This window comes from Moschus berezovskii, chromosome 9 (genome assembly GCF_049115385.1).
Source record: "Moschus berezovskii isolate FMDL1 chromosome 9, NW_MosBer_1.0, whole genome shotgun sequence".
NCBI classification, from domain to species: domain Eukaryota; kingdom Metazoa; phylum Chordata; class Mammalia; order Artiodactyla; family Moschidae; genus Moschus; species Moschus berezovskii.
The window spans coordinates 67,342,726-67,364,833 of NC_142468.1; the positions used below are offsets into that span (position 1 = coordinate 67,342,726).

Consider the following 22,108-nt stretch of genomic DNA (forward strand, 5'->3'; position numbering starts at 1 on the left):
GTCTGTGAGCCTGTTTCTGTTTTGTACATAGATTCATTTGTGTTGTATTTTAGATTCCACATATGGTATCATATGGCATTTTTCTTTCTTTGACTTAGTATGATCATCTCTAGTTGCATCCATGTTGCTGCAAATGGCATGGTTTCATTTTTTATGGCCGAGTAGTATTCCATTCTATATACGTACCACATCCTCTCCTCCATTCACCTATCGATGGACATTTAGGTTGTTAACGTATCTTGGCTATTATGAATAGTGCTGCTATGAGCATAGGGGTGTGTGTATCTTTTTGAATTATAGTTTTGTCAAGGTATATGCCCAGGAGTGGAATTGCTGGATCATATGATAATTCTATTTTTAGTTTTCTGAGGAACCTTCATACTGTTTTCCAGAGTGGCTGTATGAAATTCAGTTTCAGTTCGGTTGCTCAGTCATGTCCGACTCTTTGCGACCCCATGAACCGCAGCACACCAGGCCTCCCTGTCCATCACCAACTCCTGGAGTTTACCTAAACTCATGTGCATTGAATTGGTGATGTCATCCAACCATCTCTTCCTGTTGTCCCCTTCTCCTCCTGCCCTCAGTCTTTCCCAGCATCAGGGTCTTTTCAAATGAGTCAGCTCTTTGCATCACGGGGCCAAAGTATTAGAGTTTCATCAAACGTCAGTCCTTGCAATGAACACTCAGGACTGACCTCCTTTAGGATGGACTGGTTGGATCTCCCTGCAGTCTAAAGGACTCTTAAGAGTCTTCTCAAAAGCATCAATTCTTCAACCCTCAGCTTTCTTTATAGTCCAACTCTCACATCCATACTTGACTACTGGAAAAACCATAGCCTTGACTAGATGGACCTTTGTTGGCAAAGTAGTGTCAGCTTTTTAATATGCTGTCTAGGTTGGTCATAACTTTCCTTCCAAGGAATAAGCGTCTTTTAATTTCATGGCTGCAATCACCATCTGCAGTGATTTTGGAGCCCCCCAAAAATAAAGTCAGCTGCTGTTTCCCCATCTATTTGCCATGGGACCAGATGCCATGATCTTAGTTTTCTGAATGTTGAGCTTTAAGACAACTTTTTCACTCTCCTCTTTCACTTTCATCAAGAGGCTCTTTAGTTCTTCTTCACTTTCTGCCATAAGGGTGGTGTCATCTGCATATCTGAGGTTATTGATATTTCTCCCGGCAATCTTGATTCCAGCTTGTGCTTCTTCCAGTCCAGTGTTCCTCATGATGTACTCTGCATAGAAGTTAAATAAGCAGGGTGACAATATATAGCCTGATATACTCCTTTTCCTATTTGGAACCAGTCTGTTGTTCGATGTCCAGTTCTAACTGTTGCTTCCTGACCTGTATACAGGTTTCTCAAGAGGCAGGTCAAATGGTCTGGTATTCCCATCTCTTTCAGAATGTTCCACAGTTTATTGTGATCGACACAGTCAAAGGCTTTGGCATAGTCAATGAAGCAGAAATAGATGTGTTTCTGGAACTCTCTTGCTTTTTTGATGATCCAGCAGATGTTGGCAATTTGATCTCTGGTTCCTCTGCCTTTTCTAAAACCAGTTTGAACATCTGGAAGTTCACGGTTCACGTATTGCTGAAGCCTGACTTGGAGAATTTTGAGCATTACTTTACTAGCATGTGCTGCTGCTGCTGTGTCACTTCAGTCGTGTCCGACTCTGTGCGACCCCACAGACAGCAGCCCACCAGGCTCCTCCATCCCTGGGATTCTCCAGGCAAAAACACTGGAGTGGGTTGCCATTTCCTTCTCCAATGCGTGAAAGTGAAAAGTGAAAATGAAGTCACTCAGTCGTGTCCGACTAGTAGTGACCCCATGGACTGTAGCCCACCAGGCTCCTCTGTCCATGGGATTTTCTAGGCAAGAGTACTGGAGTGGCTTGCCATTGAGATGAGTGCAATTGTGCAGTAGTTTGAGCATTCTTTGGCATTGCTTTTCTTTGGAATTGGAATGAAAATTGACCTTTTCCAGTCCCGTGGCCACTGCTGAGTTTTCCAAATTTGCTGGCATATTGAGTGCAGCACTTTCACAGCATCATCCTTCAGGATTTGAAAGAGCTCAACTGGAATTCCATCACCTCCACTAGCTTTGTTCGTAGTGATGCTTCCTAAGGCCCACTTGACTTCACATTCCAGATGTCTGGCTCTAGGTGAGTAATCACACCACTGTGATTATCTGGGTCATGAAGATCTTTTTTTGTACAGTTCTTCTGTGTATTCTTGCCACCTCTTCTTAATATCTTCTGCTTCTGTTAGGTCCCTACCACTTCTGTCCTTTATCGAGCTCATCTTTGCATAAAATGTTCTCTTGGTATCTCTAATTTTCTTGAAGAGATCTCTAGTCTTTCCCTTTCTGTTGTTTTCCTCTATTCCTTTTCACTGATCACTGAGGAAGGCTTTCTTATCTCTCCTTGCTATTCTTTGGAACTCTGCATTCAAATAAGTATATCTTTCCTTTTCTCCTTTGCTTTTCACTTCTCTTCCTTTCACAGGTGTCCCACTAATAGTATTTATATTCCCTCCAGCATTTATTTGTGAACAGCCTTTATTTTTAATGATGAACATTTTGACTGGTATGAGGTAGTACCTCATTGTGGTTTTAATTTACTTTTCTCTAAGAATTAGCAATGTTGAACATATCTTCATGTGTCCACTGACCATTTGTTTGTTTTTTTTAGGAAAAATGTCTATTTTTTAATTGGATTGGGTATTTTGTTGTTGTTGAGTTGTATGAGCTGTTTGTATATTTTGAAGATTAAGCCCTTGTCAGTCACATTATTTGCAAATATTTCTTCCCATTCCATAGGTTGTCTTTCCATATTTTTTTTTTGGTTCATTTGTTTGTTTTTGTTTTTTATGGTTTCCTTTGCTGTGCAAATCTCGTAAGTTTGATTAGGTCCCACTTGTTTATTTTTGTTTTTATTTCCATTGCCTAAGAAAACATTGGTCTGAATTATGTCAGAGACTGTCTTGCCTATATTCACTTCTAGGAGTTTTATGATATCATGTCTTATGTTTAGATCTTTAAGGCATTTTGAGTTTATTTTTGTGCATGTTGTAAATCAGCTTCATTGATTTACATGCATCTGTTCAACTTTCCCAGCACCACTTCCTGAAGAGACTTTTTCCCATTTTATATTCTTACCTCTTTTGTCAAAGATAATTGACTATAGGTGTATGGGTTTATTTCTGTGCTCTCTGTTCTGTCCCATTGATCCATATGGCTGTTTTTGTACCAAACCACAGTGTTTTGGTTACTGTAGTTTTGCAGTATTGTCTGAAATATGGAAGAGTTCCCTCGGGATTGCTTTGGCAATTCTGGGTCTTTTATGGTGCCATGGGGGCCTTCCCAGGTGACTCAGTGGTAAAGAATCTGCCTGCCAAGCAGGAGACACTAGTTCAATCCCTGGGTCAGGAAGATCCCCTGGAGAAAGAAGTGGCAACCCACTCTAATAGCCTGGGAAATCCCATGGGCAGGGGAGCCTGGTCGGCTATAGTCCGTGGGGGTCACAAAAGAGTCGGACACAACTTTGTAACTAAACAGCAACAACAACAAATAAATTTTGGGATTATTTGTTCTAGTTCTATGAAAAATCTCATGGGTAATTTGATATGGATTGTATTAAATCTGTAGATTGCTTTGGGTAGTATGGCCATTTTAACAATGCTAATTCTTCTAAGAGCGTGATACTATCTTTACATTTCTTTGAATCCTCTTTAGTTTCTTGTATTAATGTTTTATAGCTCTCAACATATAATTCTTTCACTTGTGTAGTCAGGTTTATTCCTAGGTGTGTAAATGTGTGTGTGTGTATATGTGTGTGTATATATATATATGCATACTTCCTTTCTGATATTTCATTGTTAGTGTAAAGAAATGCAGTCAATTTCTGAATGCTAATCTTTTATCCTGCTACTTTGCTGAATTCATTTATTAGAGCGGTAGTTTTTGTGTGGAGTCCTTAGGACTTTCTAATATCTTGTCATCTGCATATAGTGACAATTTTACCTCTTCTCTTCCAATTTGGTTACATTTTATTTTTTTTTCTTGTCTGATTGCTGTGGCTAGGACTGCCAATACTATGTTGAATAGACATGAAAGTGGGCATTCTTATCTTGTTCCAGATTTTATTGGAAAAGTTCTTAGCGTGTTACCTTGAGTATCATATTGGTTGTAAGTTTATCATAAATGGCTTTTATTATGTTGAGGTGTAGTCCCTCTTTACCCACTTTGGTGAGAGTTTTTATTATGAATTGATGTTGAATTTGCAAAAAACAATTTTTCAAATGCTCTTTCTGCATGTATCGTGGTTTTTTACTTTTATTAATGTGATGTATTACATTGATTGATTTGTGTATGTTGAACCATTCTTGTAAACTTGGGATGAATCCTGCTTGGTCATGGTGTATGACCTTTTATGTGTTGTTGAATTCAGTTTGCTAGTATTTTGTTGAGAATTTTTACATCTATGTTCATCAAAGACCTTGACCTGTAATTTTCTTTTTTGGTGGTATCTTTGTCTGGTTTTAATATCAGGGTGTTATGGCTTCATAGAATGTCTTTGTGAGTGTTCTCTAGTCTTCAGTCTTTTGGAAAAGCTTGAGAAGAATCAGTGTAAGTTCTTCTTTGTTTATTTGGTAGAACTTGCTTGTGGAGCTATCTGGTCTTGGACTTTTGTAGCGAGTTTATTTTAGAGTCTATTTGGTCTATTTAAATAATCTGTTTCTTCTTGATTGGGTTTTGGTGGGCTGTATGTTTCTATAAAGTTGTCCGTTTCTTCTAGGTTATCAAATTTGTTGGCATATAAATTGTTCATAGTATTCTCTTATGCTTTTTGTATTACTGTGGTATTGGTTGAGATTTCTCCTTTTTCATTTCTTATCTTATTTGGGTTCTGTCTCTCTTCTTTGTTAGTCTGGCCAGAGACTTGTCAATTTTGTTTACCCTTTTTGATTTATTGATTTTTTTTTCTGTTCTTTTTTTAATTTCTATTTTATTTTTTCCTCCCCATTGTTTATTATTTCCTCCTCCTGCTGACTTTAGGTTTTGTTTGCTCTTCTTTGTTTGGTTCTTTTGAAGTGTTAGGTTAAGTTGTTTATTTGAGATTTTTGGAGAAACCCCATATTGCTATGAACTTCCCTCTAAGAACTGCTTTTGCAGCATCCCATCGATTTTGTATAGCTGTGTTTTGTCATTTGTCTAAAGGTATTTTTTAATTTCCTTTTTTATTTCTTTGTTGACACCTTGTTTTCTTAGCAGCATGTTGTTTAGTCTCCATGTAATTTTTTTTTTTTCTCATTTTCCCGTGGTTGATTTCTAGTTCATGTTGTTGTGGTCAGAGAAGACACTTGAAATAATTTCTGTACTCTTAAATTATTTGTGGTTAGTTTTGTGCCTTAGTATGTGGTCAGTCCTAGAGAATGTTCCATGTGCACTTGAAAAGAATGTGTATTGTGTTTTGGGGGAGATATAATGTCCTAAAAATATGTTTAGTCTAACTTCTACTGTATCATTAAGAATCTCTTTGCTTTACTGATTTTCTGTCTAGAAGATCTGTCCGTTGATGTGAGTGGGGTGTTAAAGTCTACTGTTATTGTATTCTTATCATTTTCTCCCTTTGTGTCTGTTAGTATTTGTTTTATATATTTGGGTGCTCCTATATTAGGTGCACATATGTTAATAAGTGTAAAATCCTCTTCTTGTATTGATCCTTTTATCGTTATATAGTCTTTCTTTATCTTTCTTTATAGTCTTTGCTTTAAAGTCTATTTTGTCTGATATTAGTATTGTAACTCCTGCTTTCTTGTCTTTTTTGTTTGCATGAAATATCTTTTTCCATCCTGTCACTTTAAATCTGTGTGTGTCCTTTGTCCTAAAGTGGGTCTCTTGTAGGCAGCATTTGTAGGCCCTTGTTTTTTATTTAGTCTATCATTCTATGTCTTTTGATTGGAGCATTCAGTTCATTGGCATTTAAGGTAATTATTGATGGATATGTATTTATTCTCATTTTTAAACCTTGTTTTCCAGTTGATTTTTTGTTTCTTCTTTGTTCCTTTCTTTTTTTCCTTTTTGTGGTTTGATTTCTTTTTATGCTTCTGTTCACTTTAGTTTTTGTGAATCTATTTTATATTTTTGATTTGTGGTTGTCCTGTTTTTCAAGTATATTAACCCTTTCTTATATCTGCTTGCTTTAGATTGATAGTCATATAGGCTCAAACACATTCTAAAAAGAAAATCTGTTTTCTCTTTCTCTCCTCCCACACATTTTATGATATTGATACCCTTTTTTACATCTTCATGTTTATCTTTTTGATATTACTTGTGTTTATCATTGCTTCTACAGATAGGGTTTTTTTATTCTTTTTGATTTGAATACTGGCTAATTTAAGTGATTTACTTTCCAATTGTGATTTCCTCCTTCCTATATCTTTCTGCTTTTCGAGTTAGAGAAGATCTTCCAATCTTTCTTTTAGGACAGGTTTCAGTTCAGTCGCTCAGTAGTGTCCGACTCTTTGAGACCCCATGAATCACAGCAAGCCAGGCCTCCCTGTCCATCACCAACTCCCAGAGTTCACTCAAACTCATGTCCATCAAGTCGGTGATGCCATCCAGCCATCTCATTCTCAGTCGTCCCCGTCTCCTCCCGCCCCCAATCCCTCCCGGTATCAGAGTCTTTTCCAGTGAGTCAACTCTTCGCATGAGGTGGCCAAAGTATTGGAGTTTCAGCTTTAGCATCAGTCCTTCCAATGAACACCCAGGATTGATCTCCTTTATAATGGACTGGTTGGATCTCCTTGCAGTCCAAGGGACTCTCAAGAGTTTTCTCCAGCACCACAGTTCAAAAGCATCAATTCTTCGGCGATCAGCTTTCTTCACAGTCCAACTCTCACATCCACACATGACCACGGGACAGGTTTGGTATTGTTGTATTCTTTTAGTTTTTGCTTGTCTGGGAAATTCTTTATTTCTCCTCCTATTCTAAATTATAATCTTGCTGGGTAGAGTATTCTAGGTTGCAGATTCTTTTCCCTTTCAAGACTTTGAATATATTTTTCCACTTTCTGGCCTGCAGTGTTTCTGTAGAGAAATCAGCTGATATCCTTATGGGTTTCCCTTGTAATTAACCTTTTTTTCTCTCTTGCTGCCTTTAGAATCCTCTATCTTTAATTTTTGCCATTGTTAATATAATATGTTTTAGTGTAGGTCTGTTTGGGTTTGTCTTGTTTGGGACCTCTGTGCTTTCTGTATCTGGACATCTGTTTCCTTCTTTAGGTTTGGGAAGTTTTCAGCCATGATTTCTTCAAATACATTTTCAATCCCCCTTTCTCTTCTCCTTCTGAATTCCTGTTATGTGCAGAATAGCCCACTTTATGTTATCCCATAGGTCTCTTATAGTGCTTTCATTTTTTTTTCCATTTGGCTTTCTGTCTGCTGTTTTGATTGAGTAATTTCCATTATTCTATCCTCCAGATCACTTATTTGATCTTCTGTATTATTCATTCTGCTGTTCAGTGCCTTTAGCTCAGCTTTGTCTCAGAAAATTATCTAATTTTTCTTGTCATCTCCTAATAGTTTCTAGGTCCTTTTTACAGCAATCATCATTTCTTAATTCCTTAAGAAATTTAAGGATCACTTTTCTTAATTCCTTCAGTATTTTCATCACTTCTTTTTTGAACCCAGTGTCTATTAGACCGAAGAAATGTGTTTTATTGTGTATTCCTACGGGGGAATTCTCCTGGTCTTTATAAAAACTTATTGACCAGAGACATACTAATATGTCTTTTGTTACCCGAACATTATTGACCAGAGATGTTTCAGTGTTCACTTACATAACAAATCACTGACCACAGGCATTAGTTTTTCGAAAAATCCTCTGGTCAGTAATGTATTAACTGGGAGTGGTTCCTCTGCGTCTTCATTGTGCTTATATTTCTCTTACTCCATGAGTTTAGGAGAAACAGATATCTTCTGTAGGCTTGGAGGGCTATTTATACGAGGGAGCATCCCTGCATAACTTGTGTGGGCTTAATATATTTTTGGTGTGAGGACTGTTTTTGGTTTGGATGCTTGCCTTCCTTTTCCTCGGCATGTGCTGGCTGTTATCCCCTTGATAGGGGGTGTAGATGCAGATGTGAGCCCTCCTCATGGAAGCATGTTTGATTCCAGTAAACTTCCTTTCCCTTTTTTCTCCTTTCCTCCTTTTCCCTTTCTTCCACCCTCCTTCCAGAGCAGCATGGAGGGTGGAGAGGAATAGCTCCAGATTATGGCATAGACTAGACATCAGTGTGCCTTCAGCACATCCCAACCCCAGGGAGTTTAAATTCCACTCACAGCTGGGAAAATAGAGTTGTGAAAGGCTTTACCCAGCAAATTCCAGATTCTTGGTCCAACAGGCCATTCTGGTTTCTTGCTCCACTCTCTTAGTAGGTAGATTAGTTATAAGGATGATGTCATCTGAACAAGCAGTCTTGGGAATAATATGCCAATGCTTTAATTAAGGGAAAGACAAAAATGAAACGAAAACTTAGGTTTCACACTTAAGGAAGACATAGAGTTTTAAAATGGAAGTGAAGTCTGGCCTAACTTAGTTTTTCAGTAACTCAAAGAAGATTAAATATTTAAAGTTATCTTGTAATAACCTTTCATGAAGTATTAAGGGCCGTAAAAAATAGTTGAGTGCCAAAGAATTGATGCTTTTGAACTGAGGTGTTGGAGAAGACTCTTGAGAGTCCTTTGGACTGCAAGGAAATCCAACCAGTCCATCCTAAAGGAGATCAGTCCTGGATATGCGTTGGAAGGGCTAATGCTGCAGCTGAAGCTCCAATACTTTGGCCACACTCACTGGAAAAAACCCTGATGCTGGAAAAGATTGAAGGCAGGAGGAGGAGGGGATGACAAAGGATGAAATGGTTGGATGGCATCACCAATTCAATGAGTTTGAGCAAGCTCTTGGAGTTGGTGATGGACGGGGAAGCCTGGGGTGCTGCAGTCAATGGGGTCGCAGAGAGTCAGACACGACTGAATGACTGAACTGAGCTTAATGAAGTATAATATGTAAAAATAGTAAATCACTATGCTGTACACATGAAACTAATATAATGTTTTAAATCAACTGTACTTCAATAAAAATAAATAAATAGACTAAAATTGTTTTTGGAAAAGACCCTAATGTTGGGAAAGATTGAGGGCAGGAGAAAAAGGATGAGATGGTTGGATGGTGTCATTGATACAATGGGCCTGAATTTGAGCAGACTCCTAGAGATAGTGAAAGACTGGGAAGCCTGACATGCTGTATCCATGAGGTCGCAAAGAGTTGGACACGACTTAGAAACTCAACAACAACAACAAAATTTTAAAGTGGATATTTGCCCAGAGATATTTATCTCAGCTTTATTTATTTGAAGTATAGTTAATTTACAATGTTGTGTTACTTTCTAGTGTACAGCAAAGTGATTCCAATATATATTTATATGTGTATGTGTACATGTTCAGCTGCATTTGACTCTTTGTGACCCCATGGTCTGCAGCCCTCCAGGCTTCTCTGTCCATGGAAATTTCCAGGCAAGAATACTGAAATGGGTTGCCATTTCCTTCTCTAGGGGATCTTCTCAACCAAAGGATCAAACCTGCATATCCTGCATTGGCAGGAGGGTTCCTTACCACTGAGTCACCTGGGAAGACCTTATGTGTGTGTGTGTGCGCGCGCACGCACATTTACACATGCAAATTCTTTTTAAGATTCTTTTCCATTATATGTTTTTATTGGCCATTGACTATAGTTATCTGTGCTATACCATAGCACCTGTTGTTTATGTATTTATATATAGCAATATATATTTGTTAATCCCAAGCTCCTAATTTACCCTCCCCCCTACCCTTTCCCTTTTGGTAACCACAAGTTTGTTTTCTATCAACATTATTTATAATAGCAAGAAATGGGAAGTTATTTCAATACACAACTATAAGGAAATGGCAAACTAAATTGATTACATACTCACCTCAGAATAGTATGCAACCATTAAAATTTTTTTCTTCCAATTTTTAATGGCATGAGGGATAACTAATGGTGAAAAGTCTAGATGCAAAATTGTTTAAATGCTTTGATCTCAATTTTATAATGAAAAAATAATACTTGCAGAAAATGATGGGATTGGAAATATATCAAAATGTTAAGAATTAATCATTATCCTATATTAATGTTCTGTGCAACCTGCTTCAGTTCAGTTCAGTTCAATTCATTCGCTCAGTCATGTCTGACTCTTTGTGACCCCATGAATCACAGCATGCCAGGCCTCCCTGTCCATCACCAACTCCCGGAGCTCACTCAAACTCATGTCCATCGAGTCGGTGATGCCATCCAGTCATCTCATTCTCTGTCGTCCCCGTCTCCTCCCACCCCCAATCCCTCCCAGCATCAGACTCTTTTCCAGTGAATCAACTCGTCGCATGAGGTTAGCTTGTCGTAAACACAGTTTTTTTCTTCTATAACCTAGGGATAAAAATACCTGCTCCAGCAACAATGAGGGTGAAGTGATAAAGCCGATGTGTAAATTGCCTTGTAAACTGTACGACATAATTTCATCCATTGTTTGGTGGTATCTGTAAGCAGTGGTGGTTGTAGAACTCATTGCTAGGAAATAGTTATATATTCTTTACCATTTTAATAAGAGTTTTATGATAATAAATGTTTGATTCTTCTCCCATTTCCATTTCTTGGTATTAAACATGAAGATAGACAAAGGAAATTGCTTTAAAAGCATCATTTCCAGATTTAGGACAAATCAGAGTCAAAAGACAAACTTTTTCTTTTCAGTCCCTCTCCTAGTAAAATGCTGGATCAGGTATTACAATAGAAAATACACTGTGTAAAATGCTCCAACCCATTAAAAATCATTATGGATTTTAACTCACAGACCTGGATTAAAGATCAGGAAATAAAACTGTTTTTCTGATGAACTCAAAAGCTGTGCTTCATATATGTTTTAAAACCTTAGTAATACTGAAAGAAACAATTGTTGGATTTAAATGCGCTTTTGAAAAATGTCCCAGACACAGCAATGAATTAAACCTCAAAACTCTCTGCACAGATGCCAATGTATGCACAAATATTTTAAAATCTTGTTTAGCATAACACAGGCCATTTCTCTAGAATTTGGCTTGAGAATGAAAATATAATGCTCATGGGACTTCATTGGTGGTCCAGTGGCTAAGACTGTGAGCTCCCAACTCAGGGGACCCAGGTTCAATCCCTGATCAGAGAACTAGATCCCATGTGCTGCAGCTCAGACACGGTGTAGCCAAATAAACAAGTAAATAATATCAATAATAATGTTCATAAAGCACCCCAAATATATGTGCCTTGTTGCTTTTTGGAGTGCTTACTCAATGATTAAATACCAACTAAAAAGTCTTAGATTTGTGTATTTGTTATGATTCAGAACCCATTCCTACGAATGTGCCTGTTGGAGACTGCTAGCCTCTCAAGTCTGATTTAGGACAGGTAGTGCTCTCATAGGACCAATAAGAAACCCTAGGTTCTAATCAATTATTTAATCTATTTGAGCCTTTGTTTTCTCATCTTTAAAATGAGGGGGTGCATAAAAATAGTACCTACCCCGTAAGGAACTTACAGTGAAATAAGATTACATTCATATAAAGACTTTAGTAAATAACAAGTTCTCAAACATTAGGTGTTATTACTAAAATAATGAATGCTTTCCCACTATTCCAAGCCCAAGTGTTTCAGACAACACCCAGGCAGAATGCATGGGTGAGTACTCAGGGCAGATGGAGTTTGTGGCTCGAATTTTGGATATCTGTCATTGAATAATGTGCCTTTTCTAGTTTATTTGCTTATTTTTTAGTTATTCTTAAGCCCATCTTTGAGAAGATGGTGCTTGGGGATGTTGAAGGCCTTTTTATTGTCTTGAAGATGTTTTTCTTCCCCGTGTCACAAATGACAGTTTTTTTCTATGAAGTCAAAGAGAAAGTGTCAAACCTCAGCAGTGGAAGAAGAAAGACACTGTCTACCTATATCCTTGCATGAAAGCTACTCCTTGGCAGGCTGAGCAGGGTGCCAGGAGCCAGTTGGACGAGGCTGAACCATGGCCCTCAGCAGACAGGGACATGGTGAGGTCGGGTCTCCTGCCTGTCTTCCCCACCACCCCTTTTATCAGCTGCTTGGAATCCAAATGTCTGTCTTGTTTTTCATTGATGACTTGGCTGGAGATTCTTGGAGCAGTTACCCGCTAGAGCTGGCAGCCCTCTTTGAGAACACAGGAAAAAGAGCGAGGTGGAACCGGGGACAAAACCCAGCCCAGCGCACAGGTTGCCCATGCAGGGGGCTGCGGTAGAGTCTTTTCTGTAGCCTTCCTGTGGCCTCTTGTTCCTTTGAATTCTTGCTATGGCAGAAAACACCGCAAAGCCCCTGAAACTTGAAGCTTGGGAATGTCTCTGAGGTGTCCAAAAAAAAAAGTGTCACAGTTTTTCAGCCTCGTGCGTGTGGCTGGATGGGTAACCTGTTTCGGTGCATCACACCTCAGGGTCTGCTCAGATTTTTCCTTTCAAGCCTGCTGGGTTTGAACCTCGTCTCCTCGTTCTTGCTTTGTTCATGTACTATAGTACTGTAGTATTTACTACTAAAAAAGAGTAGTAGTAAGTGGACCTGTGTAGCTCAAACCCACGTTATTCAAGGGTTGATGGTGCTTCGTAAATGCCCGGTGCTATTATCTGATTTTTTTTGCATTTATTCTAAATTTATGGGATGTATTTAAATGATATATCTATTCTGGTGCTCCACAAGTTCACAGAAATGTTGAAACTTTGAATGATGTTTAAAAAATTGATCAATGAAATATTTCAAGTACAGCCTGCTGAGAGTGCTAAACAATTTCAGTTTTGTTTACAAAGAAAACATGAGTCTAAAGGGTGACTTGATTTCTTATTCTTAGCAAAATGGCAGGATGGTGTTGGATGTTTGGTAGTTCCCTTCTTTCCCTCTATCCCTGGGGATAAAATCACAGGTTCTGGACCTCAATTTGATCCATCAAGACATTTTAGAAACCAAATGATTTTGGACCAAGTAGACAGTGAGCTGTAGGAATGGGGAGCTGGAAAATGTTGTCCAGGTTTCTGCCCTTAAGCCTCCTCCCAGGGTGAAGGGTCATCTCCCTGGCAGGGCAGCGACACAGCTCTGTCACCTCAAGCAGCGATTCTCTTCCACTGTTCCCACCCCTGATCCCCATTCACTAGCCCTACCAAGTGTCCTCTGAAGGTGTTGCGTTTCTACTTGTTGCTTGATAACGAGTAAAAAGTATTCCAAAACCGCCCTCCTTTATGTTCTGCTTGGTTGCAAAGGAAGGAGGGAGTGATCCCTCCTCACCCCCAACCCCCGCCATTCCATATATGATAAACACACCGAAGTGTGTTCCTCCATCATGGAAAGGAAATCTTGGTGGGGAGGGAGGGAGGGGCTCTGTGTGGCTGCTGGTGAATGATGTGCTGGGGTGGGGAGGAACCATGCTGGGACACAGCCATTTCCCACAAAAGCACACTTTCCCCATCACTCCACCTCTGGCTCCCTTGCCCCACCCCAGCCATGTCACTCTAGCACAGGGATCCCCAGCCTCCACTATCTAATGCCTGATGATCTGCTGCTGCTGCTAAGTCACTTCAGTCGGGTCCGACTCTGTGCAACCCCATAGACAGCAGCCCACCAGGCTCCCCCGTCCCTGGGATTCTCCAGGCAAGAACACTGGAATGGGTTGCCATTTCCTTCTCCAGTGCAGAAAAGTGAAAAGTGAAAGTGAAGTCGCTCAGTCGTGTCCGACTCTTCGAGACCCCATGGACTACAGCCTACCAGGCTCCTCCGTCCATGGGATTTTCCAGGGAAGAGTACTGGGGTGGGTTGCCATTGCCTTCTCCCCTGATGATCTGAGGTAAAGCTAATGTACTAATAATAGAAATAAAGTGTACAATAAATGTAATGCACTTGAATCATCCTGAAACCATCCCCCCTCCCCACCACCTTCCATGGAAAAATTGTCTTCCACGAAATTGCTTTCTGGTGCCCAAAAGGTTGGAGACTGCTGCTGTAGCACACCAATTTGTCTCCTCGGCCCCTGAACGAGACCCCTTGATGGCATCTGCCAGGGCCACTGTATACTGGTTAAACTGCATGCGGGCGCCTGGGCAACAGGACATGTAAGGGTCAAATCCAGCTTAGAGTTCTGCTCACTAAGCTGTGAGCCGTGGTGCAGGGCTGGGTCTGCCTAAAGGAAGGGGCATCTTTTTCCAGTTTGCACAGAGAGCTAGGGCTGGCCCTGGTGATACCTAATCCGAGCCCTCCTCTTATCAGCCTCTGGGTTGCTACTGAATTCTTTAGAGATCGTCTTCCATGGTTACTACCTTCAGGATCCCAAGGGAGCTGTAAAATGCTCAAGAGAGGATGTGGGGCCACATTGATTGCCAGGGACCAGGAAGGAGGTGGTTCCTTATTTCATTTGCTGCATTGGGTGCCCTCTGTGGATAGGCATGGTGCTGGGTGCTGGGAATGTATTAATATTAATACATCTGGCCATAGATATGGACCTGCCTTCAAGACCCATGAACAGAGAAGTGCAGCATCCATATTGATGGCTGCAGGCACAGGGTGCCCAGGGCCCACAGAGCAGGTGACCCCAACATGCTCGAGGGACAGGGACACTTCCCTAAGGGAGGTGGACCTGAGCAGGGTCTTCCAGGATGCATAGGAGCTGACTGGGTCCTCTTCTCTGGAGTAGTAGCTATTGTGCCAGTGGAACCATGACCAGGAATTGCTATGCTGAGCTAAGGTCCACTTTGAGAAGCCCAGAAAGTCTGCAGCATGTCTGCCTCTTTCACTTGGCTCCTTACACTGGACAGAAAGTAGGTCTGCAGATTTTAAACTTTGAAAATTCATTATTTGTGAAAGAGTACAATGCCAATCGTTCTCTTTTTCCTTGGGGGTTATATTCTGGTTCTTTAAATGATTATGTTCCAAGTTAGTGACCCCAGCAAGCTTTTTAGCCTCCTGCTTTGTGACACCATGCTAAGTTTGTTTTCTTTTTTTTTTTTCCCCTCTCTCAGATACTTACTGGAGCAAGACTTCCCAGGCATGAGGATCGGGCCAGAGCCCACCACCGACTCCTTCATCGCCGTGATGTATGGGGAGACTGAGGGCAACACCCCAGGGAATGCTTTAGTTGTGGACCCCAAAAAGCCCTTTCGAAAGCTTGGTCGCTTTGGAAATGCTTTCCTCAATCGGTAAGGGCCGGCAGACCACCATCTTTGGACCGGTTGTTTAAAGCTGTTCTTTGAATCCTTGCCAATTATGTGTAAAGGTTCAAAACCAGAAAAACGGAGTATGTGTGTTCTGACAGAGAGAAGTTATAAGAAAATATGCTTATCATATTCAAATACTGGGGAGATTCTCTTAGGAAGTGATCATTTGTACCTAGTCTGGGTAGCTTCAGAGGGCAGAGCTAAGGCCCAGGATTGGACATGACAGGGCCACACAGTGTAAGCAACAAATTTCTAATAATCTGAACCTCAGGAAAGGATCAGGTTGCCTTGTGGGGTAGTGAGCTCCCCGTGCTGGCCACATTACATGGTGGCTGGATGGCTAACTCTCAGGCATTGTGTGCCAGGACCTCCTACACAGAGAACTAAGCCCAGAGGGCCACCGAAGTTCTCCCGACACCCAGATTTAATCTTGGTTATTCCAGGACCAGTCACTCTACCTCGCTGGGTGTCCTTTTGGCTTCTCAGTCCCGTGTTTTGAGCTGCATCCTCATTCATAGAGCCAGGCAGGGGAAACAGAGGCAGGACAGTCAAACATTACATTTGTTGCATGGTCATTATTTCACAGAGGTGATGTGGTAGGATAGCTGAGGCCCTGTCTGGATTGCAGCAGTGTTATATTTGTACTGCCTTTCTGCAGAGTTCCCAAGACGCAGTGAGGTCCAGGACAGAGAACCAGCCAGCGGGTTCTCCTGGACACGGCTCTGCACTTTCAGGCACCACCTGCTCCTACCTCCCCCTCCTCCTTCCTATTTGTCACTCCTAGCCTATTTTTTAAAAAACCCATTTCTCTTTCTTCTTTCTTGAGTTCCCCTTACTCCCCGATTTCCCTCTTTTATGAGTCTACCACATGAGTCTCTTTAGTTGCAGGGAGTGGGCTGTGGAAGGTTCAGAACCAGGGAGTGGTCTTCCATATGCCTTTAGGGAGACATGGACCTAGGGATGACAGATGAAAGACTTGAAACTACACTTCTGCTTTTTAGATTAAAAAAAAAAAGGGACAGATCCTCCCGGCTGACAGCTGTTCTCCCAGAGGCTGAGAGTTGCGCCTGATTGCACAACTCCAGGGAGTGCCATTCACAAGGACGGTGGGATGAATGATGTGCCAGAGTGCTGTGCAGTGGCTCTGCCAAGAGCGGCCCAGGCAACCTCCACAGGTGCCCTCATGAAAAGCTCAACTCTCTAGGGATCGGTACTCTCCTCTAAGAGCTAACTTATGCTCCCAGAGCAAATCAAAGAAGGCACCCGAGTGGCAACAAGAGAACTCGGCAGCAGGATAGATAGAAATATACAGATGATGTAGATGGATTCACAGAGAAATTCTGTCCTGTTGCTGATGGTGACAACAGAACACTGTCCAGATGACTTTTTCCACCTTAAGAGTTTCTCCTCTAGAAGAAGCATGCTTCTCAACTCCAGAGCAACCTTGCTTGGCACCACCATGTTGCCTTGTAGGAGAAGTAGGGGTTGAGCCCTGGAAGGTGAACCCCAGAGGTCTCTCAGGACGAGTGGACCACAGCTGCAGGGGAGTGGAACAAGAAGCTCCCCTAACAGGACCTCCCAGGGGCCGTGGTCATGGGGCAGGCAACAGCCAGGTTTCCTGTCCCAGAACTGGCCCTGGAAGATTCCAGACGCCCTGGCAAGTGCAGGGCACAAGATCCTTCTCCGTGAAAGTTTACCTGGAATCCTTTGGTTCCATTACTGCTGTCCTTAGACTTACTCTCTTTTTGCCTGACAAAGGCTTAAAAAAGAAATAAGCAGCCACCTTTTTCAAATTCCCATTTTATAAAGTCTCTATTCACAAGGGAAAAACAAGGGAGAATGACTGTTGGCTTTATTTTGGCAGATGATTTACTTCCCTAAAATTTATTTTTTCTCAAATCACAAGCATACAGCAGATGAGTATGGAAAAGAAGCTTTCAGGAAAGATTCTGAATGGCAAGATCCTTTATCTCAGAATTTAAAATTTGCTGAAAATAATCCACCCATCAAGTGTTAATTGAATTCAGAATACACAAAAAAGGAATAGTGAATAATTGTATGGCATTTACTGTCTGTCTAAACTTTACTGGTGAATTAGCTCTAAATTCTCACAAAAATCCTGTGACATAGGTGCAACTGTTTTCCCCAATGTAAAGAGAAGGAATTGAGACATAGAGGCCCATTTAGCTTCCACCGGGCCACTCGACTGATAAGTGGCAGTTCTGGGAATTGGAACCCAGGCCGTCTGGCCGAGGCCTGCTAGTGACCACTGTGCTCAGCAGCCAAATGGGAGGACTTTGATCTGAGAATCACTGTCTTCTCTCCTCTATCTAATGTTCAAGGCTGTCCTTTATGTAGCCTGCCAGCAATGATAAAGATTATAATAATTATGTCCCAAATTTGTTGTTCAGTCACTAAGTTGTGTCCGACTCTTTGCAACCCCCTGGACTGCAGCACAACAGGCTTTCCTGTCCTTCACTATCTCTTAGAGTTTGCTCAGACTCATGTCCATTGAATCGGTGATGCCATCCAACCATCTCATCCTCTGTTGCCCACTTCTCCTCCTGCCTTCAATCTTTCCCAGCACTGGCATCTTTGCCAGTCATTTGGTTCTTTGCATCAGGTGGCCAAAGTATTGGAGCTTCAGCATCAGTCCTTCCAATGAATATTCAGGGACCCAAATAATTGATTAATAATTTCACATACACCTTCTTTTCATGGCTAATAAAACGGATGATACTAGGGCCATTTTACAGATGAGAAAACTGAGAGTAAAGAAGTAAAATGACTTGCTCAAGAAAAGGCAGAGACAGGGCTAGAATTCAGCTTCCCTCTTCCGTTTTATCTACCACCCTGCACCTCACAAAACACCAGCAAAGAAGAGTTTCTGTCCTTCTAGCCACCTGGTAGCCATGTATACGTGAGGCTCACATGTCAGGGATGTGTGTGTATGCTCAGCCATTCAGTTGTGTCCAACTCTGGACTATAACCCACCAGGCACTTCTGTCTATGGGATTGTCCCAGCAAGAATATTGGAGTGGGTTGCCATTTCCTCCAGGGGGTCTTCCTGAACCAGGGATCGAACTAGAGTCTTCTGCATCTCTTGCATTGGCAGGCAGATTCTTTACCACTGAGTTACCTGAGGATCTTGTCATGGAGGTACCACCTGGAAATGTATAGTGTATTTAAGAGTAAGTAGCCTGATTAAGTTGTACGTATACATGACTTTGCTGCTATTTCACCCAGTACTGGCACAAAGGAGAGAGTCACTTAGTATGGTGTGCTCAGGTTGTATACGTAATTATAGTGTCCCTTTGGGAACAGCAGCAGGCTTAGCTCTAAAGGCAGGCAAACTTATTTTTACTTAGCATACTTTATGGGAACTAGGTCAAAAACCACACTTCACGTGAAATAGAATTGGCTGTCTGCTATGAAGAACTTTCACTCCCTACCTCATTGAGCAACGACTGATTCCTCCACCCTCACAGGATAGGTCTCATTATTCTGGCCCTCCCATTACAGGGCTTGGGCATCTGCCCCTTGGGGCATCTTTAAAAAGAGTTTGGTACTTTCTGAGATGGTACCAGCCTGGAAGCATTAAGCAAACCAGTAGAGCTGAGCCTCAATCTCTAATGCTGGTTTCTAGGAAAGTTTTCAGTGGACTTCTGAGAAATAAAGACAAATTCCCCCAAAGACAGTTTTGAATTATAGAAATTTCATACTTGAATGGATCCCCAGGTGGTGCAGTGGTAAAGAATCCACTTGCAGTGCAGGAGACGCAAGAGCCAAGGGTTCTATCACTGGGTCAGGAAGATCCCCTGGAAGAGGAGATGGCAACCCACTCCAGTATTCTTGCCTGGAAAATCCCACAGACAGAGGAGCCCAGTGGGCTACAGTCCATGGGGTCGCAAAGAGTTGGATGTGACTGAGCACAAGCACTCATGCTTGAACAATTAAAAGAAGTTGCATCTAGAACAAAGAGTTGTAAAATACCTTAATGAGGCATTCTGAGACTTCACCATTCTGCTTTACTTTAGAAGAAAATTCCACAGGCAAGCGTGTCTCGGAGTTGTTCCAAGGGAGTGTGGTTCTTTAGGTTTCAAAGTCTGTTGCCAGGGGGTAGTTCCACATCCAGAGGAGAGGGACGCCCCAACACACACTGAGGCACGAGTCCTGGGAGACATGGACGTGTTTCGGTTAGTTGAAGAAAGGGCAGGAGTTGGCCTCTGACCTTTCTTCTTACATTTGGATTAGTTATTTTATTTTCCTTCAATCTACTTTTCAGAAAATGGTGGTCTTTTTTTTTTTTAATCCAGATACCTACAGGCATCATTTTCTGTTTAGGAGCTAGTGTAATTTTAAACGGTCACCATCCACAGAAGAAGTTCTTCGTCTCATTTACTTCTCCTGTTTCTCTTTCTAAGATAACACATCACTGACCCTAGTGTTTGAAATTTTGAAACTTCCTTCTAAGTTGAAGGAATCTGAACAGTACTTCCAGTGCTCCTGTTATTTTAGCCAGGCCTGATGGGGGTGACAGTGTGATCAAAACACAAAAACAGCCACTGTCTTGAATTTGCAAAATGGTTTAGCAATAATAGAACACATGTGTGTATTTTTGTACTTATACTCTGTTACCTCTATGCTTGTGATTGAGACTTCATTAAATGGACTTTTTAAAGACTATGAATATTGCACAGTCACTTAGTACTGCTGGGAAATTTTTTAAAAAGCTGACTTAATACAAGTAAACAGCGTTGGTCCAGACACATGCTGACTCCACCAAATAATTTAGCTGCAGAGATTAAGGAAAATAGGCTCTTATTCACTAGCAAAACTGTGTTTTTTTTTTTTTTTTTAAGCTGAGAGAGTAACTGGTTTGGGGGGCAGGGTTATTTTGTTTTGTTTTGGGTGGTGTGCTTTTCCCTAATAAACTCCCTGAAGCCCATGCTATTAACCTTTATCCTCAGGATTTGCGATGGCTTCTGCGTCATTAAGCCATTGTTCTTTATCAGCAGCTGCCCACACAGCCCTGGTCCTGTCATCCCAGAAAACCAGTTTTTCCCCCTGTGGTGGTTGGGAGAGGGAGACTTGATTTAGAAAAGGCCACGTGGAGATTGAGCTGCATGGGATTGCCAGTGTTCAACCATCCATCTTTCACTTTCAAAAGTGGTATTCCATAAGATTCTATCAAAAGGGTAACCATAGGCTTTTCACAGTCTGGTTCTGAAATTAAATTCCTCCTGGGCAGTGGAAGTTTAGATCAGGCCTTTGTAGTAGGACCATGTAATAATAATTTTTGAAAGTTAGTTGTCAGAGTCTTTTTGCACATTGGGTGCTATTCACTGTGCCCATTTAGGAAGTATTTCATCTCTCTGATTTTACTCTTATCAGTAAAAGCCTGGGCAGGAACAGTGTCAGACTCTCTTCCATGGTAAACTTAGGTGAACCTAAAGGACTACCTGGGAGTCCTCAGGCCAGTAGAGTTGCTCAGACCTGACTGAGGTCACAGGGTGAGTGAGAAAGAAGAGGTTATGAACTGGATCTTCTGCCTCCCAGTCACTGCTCCACCCTCCGCTAGTAAATCGAGGGCAAGTCCCACAAAAGGGGCCTCTTTGGTGGAGCTCCAGGGCTGTGGCACATCACTTCTGTGTTCTAGGATGTTGCCCTCTGTGTGATAAAAGATACACAGTGGTGACTCAAATGCATGAGATGCCAATAACAGCCCAGCTGCCAGGTCTGCATCCTAGCTCCGTCAGCTACCAGCTACGTGACTTGGCAAGTTATTGCATGTGAACCCTCTGTGCCCCTGCTGGGGAGGAAAAATTTTCCTCTGTCCTTCTAGGTTCATCTGGCTGATCTAAGAATTAAGTTGACTTAAGATAGGTTAACAGGAAAAACTCAAATAAAACTTTAATTATGTATATACATGAGAGAGACCCAGGAAAACGGAGTAACTCCCCCAAATGGCTGAAGCCCTTCCCTTTCTAAATACCATCTCCAGTTAAAGACAGAGGAGAATGTTGGAGGCAGTTTTGGAATCTCAAAGGGAAGAGGAAGGCAGTTGACATGGAACTGAAAAAGCAAATGTTGGTAAACAAATGTTTGCTGGCCTGTGCAGAGACAATGGGACACAGTGAGGAGTTTTAATAAATAAAACTGTGCAAGGTTCCTATCGCCACACCTCGTTGATACTATATTTATCTCTGGTGACAGCTCTCTTCCTGGAACAGATCCTCTGTCTGCTTTCCCTAGGCAGTTAGAAGGGAGGTCAAAGATGCTTCCTGAGTTGGGGGGGAGGCCTTAAAAATAATTAGTCCAAATTATTCTTCATGCCAGTGAGACACATTTTGGGGGTGGCCGCATTGGGCCCCTTTTAAGAGTCTTGTCCTTTGTAAAGTGGAGATGTACAGCCCCACTGCTGAGGTTGCGGCCAGGATTGAGTGAGTTAATGTGAGTTCATGGAAAGCACTCAGGACAGTGCCTGGCACGACTGGTCAGTGATGTTTGTGACATTTGATGATTGCTGCGGCTGCTGGGTATCGCTGCACTGGAAACGGAATCGCTGTTAAGCTACTGCCTGGCTCTTTTAAAATGTTGATCACTGGATTGGAATGTTAGTGTTTGGAGGCAACTTTTGAGAACCGGAATCCCCTTTCTGTGCTGTCTTCCTGTGTGGCCAGGCTCTTAGCCCCTGGCCTGAGACCTTACAGCTGGGCCATTCCTTTACGTACCCCGTCTCTACTACCACACAGCCTTCCTTGTTTGAAGGGGTGACAGGGAATGGGGTTCCTG

At 41.7% G+C, this 22,108-nt stretch overlaps 1 protein-coding gene across 1 annotated transcript in view; it reads left to right on the plus strand.

The window, feature by feature from the left end:
- Positions 1-22,108, plus strand: part of EHD4 (EH domain containing 4) — a 95,999-nt gene that overhangs the window by 9,642 nt on the left and 64,249 nt on the right. The window contains exon 2 of the mRNA XM_055435747.2: positions 15,119-15,295. Coding sequence (XP_055291722.1) covers positions 15,119-15,295 — 177 coding nt within the window. The remainder of the gene's footprint in view (positions 1-15,118; positions 15,296-22,108) is intronic.